This window comes from Orycteropus afer, unplaced genomic scaffold (assembly GCF_000298275.1).
Source record: "Orycteropus afer afer isolate SDZICR_OR568_19922 unplaced genomic scaffold, OryAfe1.0 scaffold00001, whole genome shotgun sequence".
Taxonomy (NCBI): domain Eukaryota; kingdom Metazoa; phylum Chordata; class Mammalia; order Tubulidentata; family Orycteropodidae; genus Orycteropus; species Orycteropus afer.
In genome coordinates, this window is record NW_006921588.1 from 33,337,445 (window position 1) to 33,351,046 (window position 13,602).

Here is a 13,602-nt window from a genome sequence, read left to right on the forward strand (position 1 = left end):
TTTTTTTTTTTTTAATTTTTATTTTGGAGTTCTAATTTCGTGCTTTTCAATTACTAATTGTATGATCTTGCGGGGGGGGGGGCGGGCGATGTATCCTTCATGAGAGCCTGTTTCCTCATTCATAAAATGAGGAGTTGGGCTTGTGGCCTTCAAGATGGACTTCACTGCTAACATAGTTCTTGATTTCTCTTGTAGTTGAAAGAAGTCTTTGGATTCAAAGCAAAATTTCCCAATGAATGACTAAATCTATCCCTACTATGACAGTAATCTCGGATCAGGAAATCACTAAGTCAGGGAGGTCTAGAGAGGAGAAATTCCCAGTTGTTCTTTCATCAGCTGTAGCTGTAAACCAATGGACAATTCTCTAGTTGTAAAGCTCCATTTCACCCCTTTAAAAAATTTCAATTGCTGTCCATATTCTTGCATGTGTCCCTGGACGTCAGAAGAATTTCATACTTCATTACTTAATGGATTTTAAGAGAGGCATCTCAGAATTATATACACTTACTGTATCCTTTCTGGGAATTCTTTTGTTCTAATTTCCCCTATTTGAGAATGTTCTGGGAGTGTGCATTAAGGTGTTGTTGTTACTAGTGGCTGTGAAGTTACAGCAGCCTTTTGTATAATAGAACAAAACCCTGCTTGGGCCCCAGCCGTCTTCACAGTCGTTAGTATGTTCCTGTTGGGCAGCCTTCATGTCAATCTGTCTCCTAGAGGGTTTCGCTCGTTTTCACTGACCTTCCACTTTATCAAACATGATATTCTTAATCCTAGGGGAGGATTAAGGATGGAGGAGTACAATTTCAAGAAAAAGATTTATAGCCAGTGGTGCTGAGAATGGCTTCCTATCAGCAGCTGGTTAATGGTGTTTGTTGATTTCTCTGCTGGGTACCAGGCCCAGTGCTAATCAGCTGCTTATCACTTTCTCTGCAGTTCCCTTCAGGGATGGTTTCTTGTTCTGGAGGCCTATGCTGGAAAATACACTTTGTTATCAGTGGGACTCTTTGTAGTGTTTGGCTCTGGTATCTGGAACATTTTGGATCGAACCCAGCATGCTGTGACCTGCAGGGCCAGTGAGGCCAAGCTGGTGGGATTTGGTGTAACAGCTGATGGAGGGAGCATTGGGATTTGGAAAAGGAAGGTCCTTTAAGCAAGCAATCACAATAGTGCATTCTCCCTGAACTGAGCTCTGGAGAATGTCACTGGAACTGGCCTTCTCAGTTGTCTTTTGTTTAATAGTACGGGATAGAAGGAAATACTTTCCTAGCAAGGCTGAAATGAGGAAGGGAAGTGTGCATTCAGGCTTGTGAGAGGTAGAAAAAACCATGGACCTTTGAGTCTATCAAACCTGAGTCTAATCTGCACTCAGGTACTGATTAGCTGTGTGATCTTGAACAAGTTTTCTGAGCCCCCGTTTTCTCTCAGATTAAATGAGGGTAAGCATGAGGGTTCTCAACAACAAGCAAATAAATAATTAAAAAAAAAAATACAGAATTTTAACAAGAATTGTATGAGTAAAGTACCTGCTATACAGAGAGTGGACAGTAAGGATATGTAGATTTTCTTCCCCAATGAATACAGGCTGGGCTTCCGTGGAATTAGACTCTTGAAGTTGGAGACCGTTGTTTGGACCATTAAGGGTCACTAAGTCAGGGAGGTCAGAACTGATGATGAGGCCACAAGGCAGAAAGGGCAAAGTCCCAGCCCTAAAGATACTACTTGGAGACTTCATTGGGTTGGAAAAGTCTTGATTTGCACTGGAAGTATCTTTTATTTCTATCACATATGTAAGGAAAGCTATTACTGATCTCTCTTTCTTACTGCCTGCAGATCACCACACCCCTCTTTTGATGGTATTTGATGACTTACTTGGGAAGTCTCATCCAATGAGAATCTTTAAGGAAAAAGTTAGATGGTCACATCTGGCCCCATTTTCTGGGATCCTGAGAGCAGGCTGTTTCTTTCATTGGCGGTCTTGCAGTGCCAGATTTATGTGATTAGAATGACATTTTTGGTATTATTTACAGAATACAGATGCCTTAACCAGGGGGTCTTTTTGCCTCTATGGAATGTAAATCTTATTAGGAGCTCTTTGTGCTCTGTCACAAATCATTACTTGTCTACATTTTGCTCTTATAAAATATGGATGATGACATGACCATGTCTCCTAGGAGTTTGAGTGTATTAGCTAAGTGATCATAAATTTTAGAAATAGGAAATTTGTATGATGCCAAGAGCTTTTGTAATTACATACTTGCTTTTGTCATCCTTGAAAGTCGTAATTTCAACATGAGAGCACTAGGGTTGATTCCTGTTTTTCTAATTGTAGAGCAAGCTATGAAGAAAGCTCAGTGTGTGCCCAGAACAGATAAGTTGTCACAGCATTTTGTGGCAGTCCTGAAGTAGGACTGGAGAGGTTTGGTTTGTGTATAAGTGGAGGAGACAAATCTGAGATATTTTAAAACCCAAAAACCAAACTCACTGCCATTGAGTTGGATCCTACTCATAGCGACCTCTCCTTGGGTTTCTGAGGCAGTATCATTATGGAAGTAGATTGCCCAGTCTTCCTTTTGAGGAGTGACTAGTGGGTTTGAACTCCTAGCCTTCTGGTTAGCAGTCAGATGCCTTAGGCAGTATGCCACCCGAGCACCTCTTATATTTTAAAGGTACTGGATTTAGAAAATATCAGGACCAGAGGATGGTAATGGCTTCTATACAGGATTGTGCTTCCATGTCCATGCCTCTTCTTTCTGTATTCTCAGACCTGCCACCTTCCCTGGCTTTGTTCTGGGCAGAGGTAAACTCACTATATTAAATGGGCTCTTTTGATGTGAGTTACCTCCCTGAACTGTACGACTTCTGCTGGCAGATACTATCTTTGTATTCTCTAGAAAAATCTAGTTTTTCCTTTTTCTCCACCAGATAATTATTTTAGGATTCAAGAAGCTGTTTAAAAAGATGTCAGGTGATAACATTTTGAATACCTTAAAGACTTTAAAAATAAATAGGTATTTATTTATGAAAAGAGTCACAGATAGTCACCAGACTGTGTACTATTGATAACTGATGATGTTTTCATTTCTTTCCAGGCAGTGGAGCTACTGCTGTGGTTCAGGCTGCTCTTTGCAAACCTAGGCAAGAACGTGTAGCAATAAAACGGATCAACTTGGAAAAATGCCAGACCAGTATGGATGAACTCTTAGTAAGTAAAAGTGAAGGGATACCTACAGGGTGGTTTTCTTATGGATGTGTGGAGATGGGTGGGAGAAGCCAGAGATAAGAGAGCAAAGACAAGTTGGTGTTAACTCCTGTTTTGACTCATGCATGTCTTGGAAAGCAGTCCATACCACTTTCCCTCCCTGAATAATAATACTATAAATTCATTAATATTGTATAATGTATTGTTTACTTTGTTTTGATAAATAATATCTGGCTCAGTGCTTTTAATCCTCAGTTGGAGATGGTCTTAGTGACCCTCTATTTTCTAAAATAAGGTAACAGATTTAGTTAGATGACCTAAGGCCATGTGATTATTGAGTGCAGAGTTAGATGGCAAGCTTCTGGCCCTTGGTCTAGAATTGTGACAAAGGAATTGTCCTCCAAAATATTTCTTGGTCATTTTGGATTTCATAAATTACAAAACCACATGTAAATTTCAGTTATTCTTAATATTGCAGGGTAGCTTGCATTTGGCTAAAAAGAGGAGAGGTTTTTTTGAAAAAATTTTAATATGGCAACTTGTAGTTCTTATTCTAAATGAAGTGTATTACGTAAATAATTGAGAATTGTCAGTGTGGATATGAGTATAATAGTCTTGTCACTTTGAGGACTGAGGTGCACCTGACCCAGGCCATGGCATTTTCAGTTGCCTTATATGCATATGAAAGCTGGACAATGAATAAAGAAGGCTGAAAAAGAATTGGTGTCTTTGAATATTGAACACACTATGGACTGCCATAAGAATGAACAGATCTACTTGAAAGGAGTACTTCCAGAATGCTCCTCAGAAGCGAGGATGGATAGCCTTCATCTTACATACTTTGTACATGTTATCAGGAGAGATTAGTCCCTGGAGAGGGACATCATACGTGGTAGAGAGTTAGCGAAAAAGAGGAAGACTCTCAAAGAGATAGATGGACAGTGTCTGCAGCACTGGGCTCAGACACAACGACTGTGAGGATGGTGCAGGACCAAGCAGTGTTTTGTTTTTCTGTACATAGGGTCGCTATGAGTCGGAACCGACTTGATGACACCTAACAACGACGACAACAACAACAAACAAATAATTGGGGCTTGTCAATGTGGCTGTGACTGTAATAGCCTTGGTTGGTTGAAGGAACATTTGCTTTTGCCTTAAGTGGCTCATTATTAAATGAATGGCTTGGCACATAGTTATTAGTTGCCCAGCAAACTGTGAAGGATTTGAAAGTTTAATCTCATAAATGTAGTTGTTGTTCTGTCTGCCAATTTTCTTTTTTTCCTTTTGCCATTTATATAAGGATAATAGAAAACTGCCATGGAAGAGTTAACTGATTGGTTATCCCAACACTAATCCCAGTACAAATATTAGTCCAATAGCTTCATACAAGCTACAAAGTATAATGACAGTTGGCTCCAAATGAAGAAGCTTTTTGTTATATTCTACATTGGCAATGGAATGCCATTAACAAGAGCTTTTTGTCTTTACTCAGAATATAGCTTTTATTTCAGGCTTAATTACAGTACACTATAGTATAAATTAAGTACAAGGATAAAGCTGTACTTTTCCAGATCTGTTTGGCCTTACATTTTAAATTTGGCCACACGATGCATACATTTGGCCACACAATACATACACATTGGCATAGAAGCACCAATTGCCTAATAATCCTTAGATTAAAGCAAGGGCTCCCACAATTTAATGTCTTTAAAATTTGCATATGTTTAAGGCTTTTACAAACATCCTCAAAGTTTCAGCTGTGCTTTGCTCTTATGGAAATTATTACTCAGTACTACTTGTCTGTGACTTGTTACCTCAGTAACCAATAAAATTGTGCCTTTGTCATTAAATCAGTTTTCAAGGTCATTTTCTCTCCCTGGAAAAAGTACTGAACCAGCAGGGGAGAGAGTTGTGTCCTGCTTCTGCCACTAGCTTGATTTTTAACTTTAGGTACATTTCCTCCACAGTTCTGTGGTATTTAACATGAGAGTTGAGTTGGAAGCTCTCGAAAATCCCTTTGTTGTGTTGTTAGGTGCCATTGAGTCGGTTTCAACTCATCATGACTCCACGTGACAGAGTAGAACTGCCCCATATTTTCTCAGCTGAATCTTTATGGAAGTAGATTGCCAGGTGTTTCTCCCACAGAGCTGCTGCATGGGTTCAAACTGTCAATCTTTTGGTTGCACCACCAGGCCTCTAAGTGTACACTGATTTTGGTTAAAAAATTTGCAGTATACATTTAAACTTATACACTGTTTGGAAATATCACTCGAGAATTTACCCATGATAGTTATGTTTGATTGTGGTGCTTTCTTAGAGACTTCATAGTTATCTTTTTGTTATCAGTAGAGTATATATACAGAATTATATATAATGCTTGGGTGCCCTTCTGTTAACAGCTCTGGAACCAACATCCTGGGCCTATCCTTGGCCCATGCTCTGGTCTCTGGTCTCTACCCTGACTTCAGTTGCCCCAAACATCCATGTTTTCCCTTTGCTTGGCTTTCATCAGTAATCAGTTGCTAGTGATGGCAAGCTGTATGCGGGCTGGTGTGGAGGTCAGCAGGGAGATAAGTCATCCCAGCCCCCTCCTCTCTTTCCCCAGGACCAATATACCTAAGAGTGTCATTTAGAGTGAAGCAGGCAGAACCATCTATCTCAGGACTAGTGCTTTCCTGGCTTTGTGCCCAGCTCCGTCCATTAATTTTAGAGTTTAGGATTTATGAGTTTGCCTATTAGCAGTTAATTTATTTTTCTCATTTTTTCCCCCTTAATGTTTATGCAGCTAATAGAGTATAGTATATATGCATAATTATTTATTTTTCATTTAAAAAGGTATTAATTTATGGCTTTGACCTTTCCTTAACCTTGAACTTTTGACCTTTTGATGTCTTATACCTGGAAAGTAGGGGAATGGCTCTATAGTTCTTTAGGATATAGTACTCCCAGGTCCTTTGCAAGCAAAAAGAAGTGGAACTTACAGTATATAGGCTGCTAAGTTTGCCAGTCTTTTGTGGCCTGGTAATTGGCATGTGATACTGCATGCTGTAATCCTTTCAACTTCTAATACTGCTGTTGCTTGCACTTTCATTATTTCTGTGGGCTCACATTTTGGCGGCTTTTGGACATCCAGTATCCTAATAATCCTTTAATTCCATGTGTGTGCATTATATACAGGTCAGTACACTCCATCATTTCACAAACCGTGCCATGTGTTAACTGGAAACCATTGTTCTTATAAGAAACAATGGCCACTGAAATCTTTATCTTGTGAGAGTATTATGTCATGGAAGTCACAATTATCAACTATTTGCAGGTCATCAGAGTGTCTGTCTTCCTTGATGAAACTATGCGTCCTCCCACCTGCCTTGCACCCCACCTCAGGTCACACAGAAGCCGGTGTTTATACACAGAAGCTAGTTGTAATGGCACAGAACGGTTTTTGACAGTTGGTGTTAGGCTCTGCTATTATGTGTAGTGCAGGTCCTCAGTAGATTTTCATATAGTTAGGGAGTTTGCCCGAGGTGTTGTTGAAGAAGGAGTCAAGGGGTCATGATATCTGAAACAAAGTGATAATTATCTGATTTTTAAAAGGAAGAAAGTTTCCTGCATGTTTTGAATCACCAATGTGATTAGTGCGTGCTTTTAGAATGTAGAGATAGTGCCAGGTTCTCTGAGAAAGAAGGGAGAAAAAGACAGGGTAGGTAAGGTCATCAGTGCTAAATAATTGGTAGTTGTTAATAAAATTCTTTTGAAATGAATACTGTAATATTCCTGATAATACCTCTGTTCTAATATGCATTTGTTCATCCATTTGATAAACATTTGCTGAGTTGCTAGCTTGTGCTTGTTATTGTTAGATGTCATTGAGTCAGTTTCCAACTCACAGTGACCCTACATGACAGAGTCAAACTGCTGCATAGTGCTTTCTAGGCTGTGGTCTTTACAGGAGCAGATTGCTCAGTCTTTTCCCCAGCAGAGCTGCTGAGTGGTTGAAATCACCAGCCTTTTGGTTAGCGGCTGAGTGTGCCACCAGAGTTACTGTATTGTGCTTAGACACATAAAAAGAGTTTTTTTGTGTGTATATGGAAGGACATGCTCAATAAAAATTCAGTTTCACAGCAGTTAGAACACGCTGAAACAAATGTTTTCCTTGGCATCACATGAATAACATTTACTTCATCCTAATGATGCCTTTTCTATGCATTCTTTTACATTCTCATGTATGTTTGGCCTGTAACTATATCCTCATCACTCTAGGTATGATTATCTTGGTGGCTCATTTTCCAAGAACTAAGGTTGTATTTCTATTGTGTATTTCTTACCATCCCCACCAAAAAGCTTTGATAATTTCTGAGATTCCTCAATCCCATGTTTGTTATTAATCCCACAGTGGGGTAAATGACTAATTATAATTAGCATAGCATCCTCTGAGATATTTCTAATTTTAGAGTAGAACTTGTTAATTTTATAGTTATTAAGATCCACTAGGCACTAAGCTAAGGAGCTCTAGTGGCATAATGCCTAAAGCATTTTACTGCTAACCAGAAAGTTGGTGGTTCTAAACCCACCAGCTGCTCTGCAGAAGAAAGACGGGAGATGGGGCAATCTACTTCTGTAAAGATTTACTGCCTGGGAAACCCAGTGGGGGTTGCTGTGAGTCAGAATAGACTTGATAGACTTGATGACAGTGAGTTTTTTTTTTTTTTTTTTTCCCTTTGAGGCACTGACAGAGGGGCCTTGTTCCTTAGGGAGCCCACTGATAAGTAAATGAGTCTGTATTTTTTTATTGGGTAGGTGAAGTTCTTGAGCTGGGGATGTCTTTTTGTACCTTATCCGTCTCTTTGCCTAGGCATGGTTTAGCAGGTCGGCAGCTAATTCTCGCAGATTTTTGTTTTCTAATGTGTACTCCATTGAGGGGAATTCTTGCTTTTCTGATAGGAATTTAAGACTGTCTAAATGCACTTGACTCACTGTCACGTAGACTTATTTTCCATGTGAAAATGGCCTTGAGGTATCTTAAAGGAGCTTGGTGCTCTGGTTTGTGGTCAGCCTCAAAGGTTAGGGATGCTAGGCTAGGTCATACTTACCTTCCCTTAAAATCTGTTATACCCATGAAGAATTAGTCTGCCTTTTCTGAGGTCATCTGTCTTCTCAGCCTTTTTCACCAGGTGACAGAAGGAATTCTATAAATGTGACACAGTACTTCCTTTTATTTATTCCAAAACTCACTTTTTCCATCTCTCTCTTATGCTGTCCAGGGATTGGTGAACATTATGACTCATCACTTGACTTGACTGTATGATTTTTTACCTTACTTGGCTTCATCACTTTAAAATTTACCAATGTCCTTCTCAATATTTTTTCTGTATAGAATTAAGTTCTCTTGGGTTTAGTTTGTCTTTGGTCGCTAATCACAGAAAGCTCAGTCATATTTTCTCTTTTCTATATGTCCATCAAAACCATCAAAATTTATAGGTTAATTCTTAGGGTCAGGCGAGGTACATGCATATGAGAAATCATGGCCCTGGGGCCAGGCAGAGTACTTGTTTCAAAAGAAAAGTATACTTAGATGATTACGTTATGAAATGGCATGTTATGATGATAATACATTTTGGCTTGTGAAGGATGACAAACTGTGGGCAAAGTCATTGAGAACAAACAGCGGCCACACAAAAGGGATGACTCTGGAGAGAATAGGTCTGCTGAGTCAAGGAACCTAAAGTTCTTCACTCCTGCATGTCTATTAACTTTGGACAAATGAGTTTCACCTTTGGTTCTCAAGTTTTCTCATTTGTTCAATGAGGAATTATATTCGATGACAAAAAAATATTTTTATCACCAAAATTCTTTGATTTGTGTACTTAAAAATCAATTCTTGTAACTAAATCTTTCTTAAAAAATATTTTTTTGTTGTCGTTGAAAATATGTACAGTAAAACATAACCAGTTCAACAGTTTCTTTATGTTACCGTTGAGTGACACTGTACATCCATTCTCGTTCTCCTTTTCCAAAAATTGTTCCTCCCCCATTAACATAAACTCACTGCTCCCTAAGTTTTCTGTTTTTCCTTTCTGAGTTGCTGTTGTCAATTTGATCCTTTATAGATAGTTCTTTAAAAGAGCACAGTGCTGAAGGTAGTCGTTCTTGACTGATTAAATGAAACTGTTTTGGTTCAGAGAAGACATACGGGGATATTTTGGTTTCAGGTTTAAAGATTATCTCAGGGTAATGAGAGTTCATCCAGCCTCAGTGGCTCCAGAAACTCTCAGTTCCATGAGAATTGAATTTTTTTTTAAAATCTCTTTATTTTACAAAGCACCAATTACGAGCAAATTCCCAAAAACAAAAAAACAGATCCACTGCCATCCAGTTGATTCTGACTCATAGTGAGTCGGAATTGGGTTTCCAAGGTGGAAAATCTTTATGGAAGTAGATTGCCCCATCTTTCTTCCATGGAGTGGCTGGTAGGTTTGAAATGCCAACCTTCTGGTTAACAGTCAGATGCCTTTGGCAGTGCTCCCCCAGAGCTTTTTATAATTTAGGATAAAGTCAGGCCAGTCCAGTATTGTGCTGTGATGATAAAAATCTACTAGATTTTTTTTTACTTTAAATAAAAATTCATAGATTTTGGCTTATAGTGTGTCATCTATTTCTCCTGTATGCATAGTAAAAGGGTTTCCCAGTCATTAAACAGCCTGGCACTGGAAAAATTCTGCCATTTTCCTTCTTTGAATAGTCTTCAGGTATAGAATTTCATATATATAACTTCAGTTTGAATAGTCTTCATGATAGTGTTCATAGATACTTGAAGAATGTTTCTTCAGGAAAAACAACTCTCCTCATCTGGTTTCTTCTGTAGTGTTATTTTATTGATTATTTCCCCCTTCTCTTGATCTGTTGCCTTTCCATCGTCTTTCTTTTTCCATCCTTTTTTCTTTCCCTTTGAGGAGTGAGTTAGCTGTAGGTTATTTTGGAGAAGAAAGTTCTAGATATTTTCTTGCCTAATGATCATTTGAGAGAGTAGCTTATAGTTATCCTCTAACCATTTTCTGACACAGGCTTCTCTCATCCTTCTAAAGTTAAATGACACTATTTGGGAGCCTCTGAACAATTTCTCTAGTCAGACTTTTTCCCCCTTCCTTCCTTTTAATGAAGTTTTCTAAAAAAAGTAATTGAAAACAAACACAAGTTTTGTTTTACTGCTTTTAACAGCCTCTGGAATTTTGTTGATATTTTTGCAAATCTTGTTTAGTGTAGAAAAAATTATACCAGTTTGGGGACATCATTTTAAAAAGCTAGAAGCCACAATGTGCGTGAATTTTTTTAAAAAAAATTCCATCTATGAAAATATTTTTCACTCTTTAAGTATTTTTTATTAGTAAATTAATTGTTCATATCCCAGTTCCTCCCACATCATCCCTTTGTTGTTACATGTGATCACAAATTGCACTTTCTTGTTTCTTATAGATTCTTTTGTACCAAGGGCATAGCCTTACAACACAAGCCTTCTTCACTGAGTATAGTACTGTTTTGAGCATTTCAGGTCTAAGTTTTATACTATTGTTTGTCCCTTGCCACTTAGCTTTGTAATAATTTTCATACGATTTGGTAATTGTGTTCATCCAAGTATATTCAGTTATTGTCAGGGTTAGAAATGGGAAATGTTTGTATACTTTGAAGGCGTGGAAGCATTCTCTAGAAATTAAGGAATAAATATATATACAAAACTTACTGGTAAAGTTCTAAAATTGCATTATTTTAAGAATATGTATTTGATTGGACAAAACAATTTTCATTTTTGGGAACATCAGATTTAAAAATTGTACTAAAATTATTCAGATAATAACTAGACTAATTGAATTTGCTTAATTTTTTAAAAAATTTACTTTTAAATGTTTTGTATATCTGTTAGCATTTGTTAGAGATGGCTTGTTAAGATGTCTGCATCTCATGATTTTTGTACAGAGGAAGCAAAAATTAACACTGCAAGGACATTTATGCTTCTAGACTTACATATTCTCAGTAACAGGAGACCTAGCACTTGGTTTCAGACTCAGGGAAAATGGGAAAAATATTCCCAGATTGAATATAACTTCAGTTATATTTCTTTCTTTCTTTTTTTTTTTTAAAATACCCTGTTTTTGTCATCCTTGTAGACTCTTGGAAAATTCTGTTACATGGATTGAGCCAACAGAGGGACAAATGATTTTGTCCTTTTCTACATTATCTTACTTATTTTGGTTCAAGTATTTCCACAGTGAATTAAACTGCTGCTAAAAATGGAGGACTCTGAAATATCAGGGAGAGGCAAGGGTTGGAGACTGTTAGGAGTTTCTGTCACTTTTAAAGGATGTTTGTTCTTTCAGCGTAACCCGAGACTGTATACCTTACCCAGGCACAGGACAGGAGGGCACAACAAAAAAAGAAAAAGGCAGTTGCCCCTCATGTTCTCATCGCTTGGTGATGGAGCCAAGTACAGTAGCAGTGCTGCGAGGTAGAGTTGAGGCTTCCAGCAGCACGCACACTGGCTGACAAGAAAAACTGTGCCTGTTTTTGTCATGAAGTGTTTGGCTTTGCTTTCTTCAGTACTCCAGATCATAGACCATTAAATCATCAAAAGCAGTTGTTTATAGTTGAATTGGAGTTGAATTCCATGATGGCTAACTTAGGGGCTTTCAGAACCCACAAGACATCCATTATTCCTGTTTGCGAAGAACTTTCTTAGCCATCTCTGAAAGAATATGGCTCTTTGCCAGTGAGTTTTCCTGTGGTATTTCAGTATCAGTACTTTATTCTTTGCTTTTTTTCTACCCTCCTTGTTATTTGTGGCTTCTGTATTTCATAGAATTCCTTAGCTCTGTTAGGCAGTTTTTGCAAAATGTCCACCTTCAGAACATCATTGAAACTAGTTGCTGTTGATCATTTCTGACTCATGGAGATCCCATGTGTTGTTAGAGTACAACTATGCTCCATAGGGTTTTCTATGTCTGTTTTTTGGGAAGGAGATCACCAGGCCTTTCTTCTGAGGTGCCTCTGGGTAGATTCAAAGTTTCAAACGTTCAGTTAGCAGCTGAGTGCATTAACTATTTGCACTACCCACTACATCATTACAAAGCAGGTAATCCCTGGGATGTACATTTTATTCTGCTAGCAAGTAGCTATTTACCTGTCATGATTTCCCTACTGCTTTCAACAGATTTTACAGACCTCTCATTCCCATGTTACTTTACTATTTATGACTATCCTCTCTAGTTTTAATGCTTTTCTACAAAGTGATTGCAGCTGTCATAGAATTTATGTATCCATATTCTCAATTTCTTAAAAATGTTTCCATGTCTTCAAAATATCCAAAAATTTCCGTGTCTAATCCTGCCCTCCTACTTGGATAAACACAGACATCAAATCATAAGAAAATAATTACAAAGCTAAGTGGCAAGGGACATTCATTTGTTGATTCATTTGTAAGTGGCACAGTACAGAATATTGGACTTACTCTTCCTTGAATAGGTTTTTATCTGTTGGCGCTCTAACTCCGAAAAAGGCAAGAGCTGTATAAGTGGTATGCCATTTATTACAATTAAAAAAAATCACATAATGTCATTTTGAATGATTGAAAATGACAAGTCAGAGGAATACATTGCTCTCTTATACAAATTTTATCAATCTTTTCCAATTTTGGCTTATTTTAAATATTACTATAATTTCTGTTTTGTTTTGTTTTTAATCCTACTTCATTCAGCATATTTATTTATGTTGATTAGGATACCTCTCCTAATAATGCTGATATTATGAAAGTGCCAGATGGAGAAAGACTTTCTGAAAAATATTTTTAACACGGTTGCTCTCCTATCACGAGTCCTTGGGTGGTGCAAATAGTTAAGCACTGGTCTGCTAACAGAAAGATTGGCAGTTCAAAACCAATTGGAGATACCTTGGAACACACACTTGACAATCTACTTCAGAAAGATACCAGTCTTGAAAGCCCTGTGGAGCAGTTCTCTTCTGCACACTTGTGGTTGCTGTGAGTGAGAATGGACTCAACGTCAACAGGTTTCTATCTCAGGGCTGGTGATTGCTTCCATAAAGGTTACAGCCAAGAAAACCCTATGGAGAAGTTCTGCTCTGCACACGAGGTTGCTAAGAGTTGGAGCGACACCATAACAACTAACAACAACAGTAACCCTCCAATCATTTAAGGGGTGTTTAAAATGCTTGCAGGATATTGCATATGTTATAAAGATGCATTCAATCATCTCTCACATTTAGAAATACAGGTTTCATTTGATGGTATTTGTAAATCATATGTGTGTGTGTGTGTGTGTGTGTGTGATACAAATTTTTTTTTTCCTTTTGGAATTAAGTTGTGCTGTGGAAATGTGCATGGGGGCTAGATGTTTCTC

At 38.0% G+C, this 13,602-nt stretch overlaps 1 protein-coding gene across 1 annotated transcript in view; it reads left to right on the forward strand.

Annotated features, from left to right (window-relative positions):
* Window positions 1–13,602, forward strand: part of STK39 (serine/threonine kinase 39) — a 408,683-nt gene that overhangs the window by 90,352 nt on the left and 304,729 nt on the right. The window contains exon 2 of the mRNA XM_007946961.2: window positions 3,090–3,202. Coding sequence (XP_007945152.1) covers window positions 3,090–3,202 — 113 coding nt within the window. The remainder of the gene's footprint in view (window positions 1–3,089; window positions 3,203–13,602) is intronic.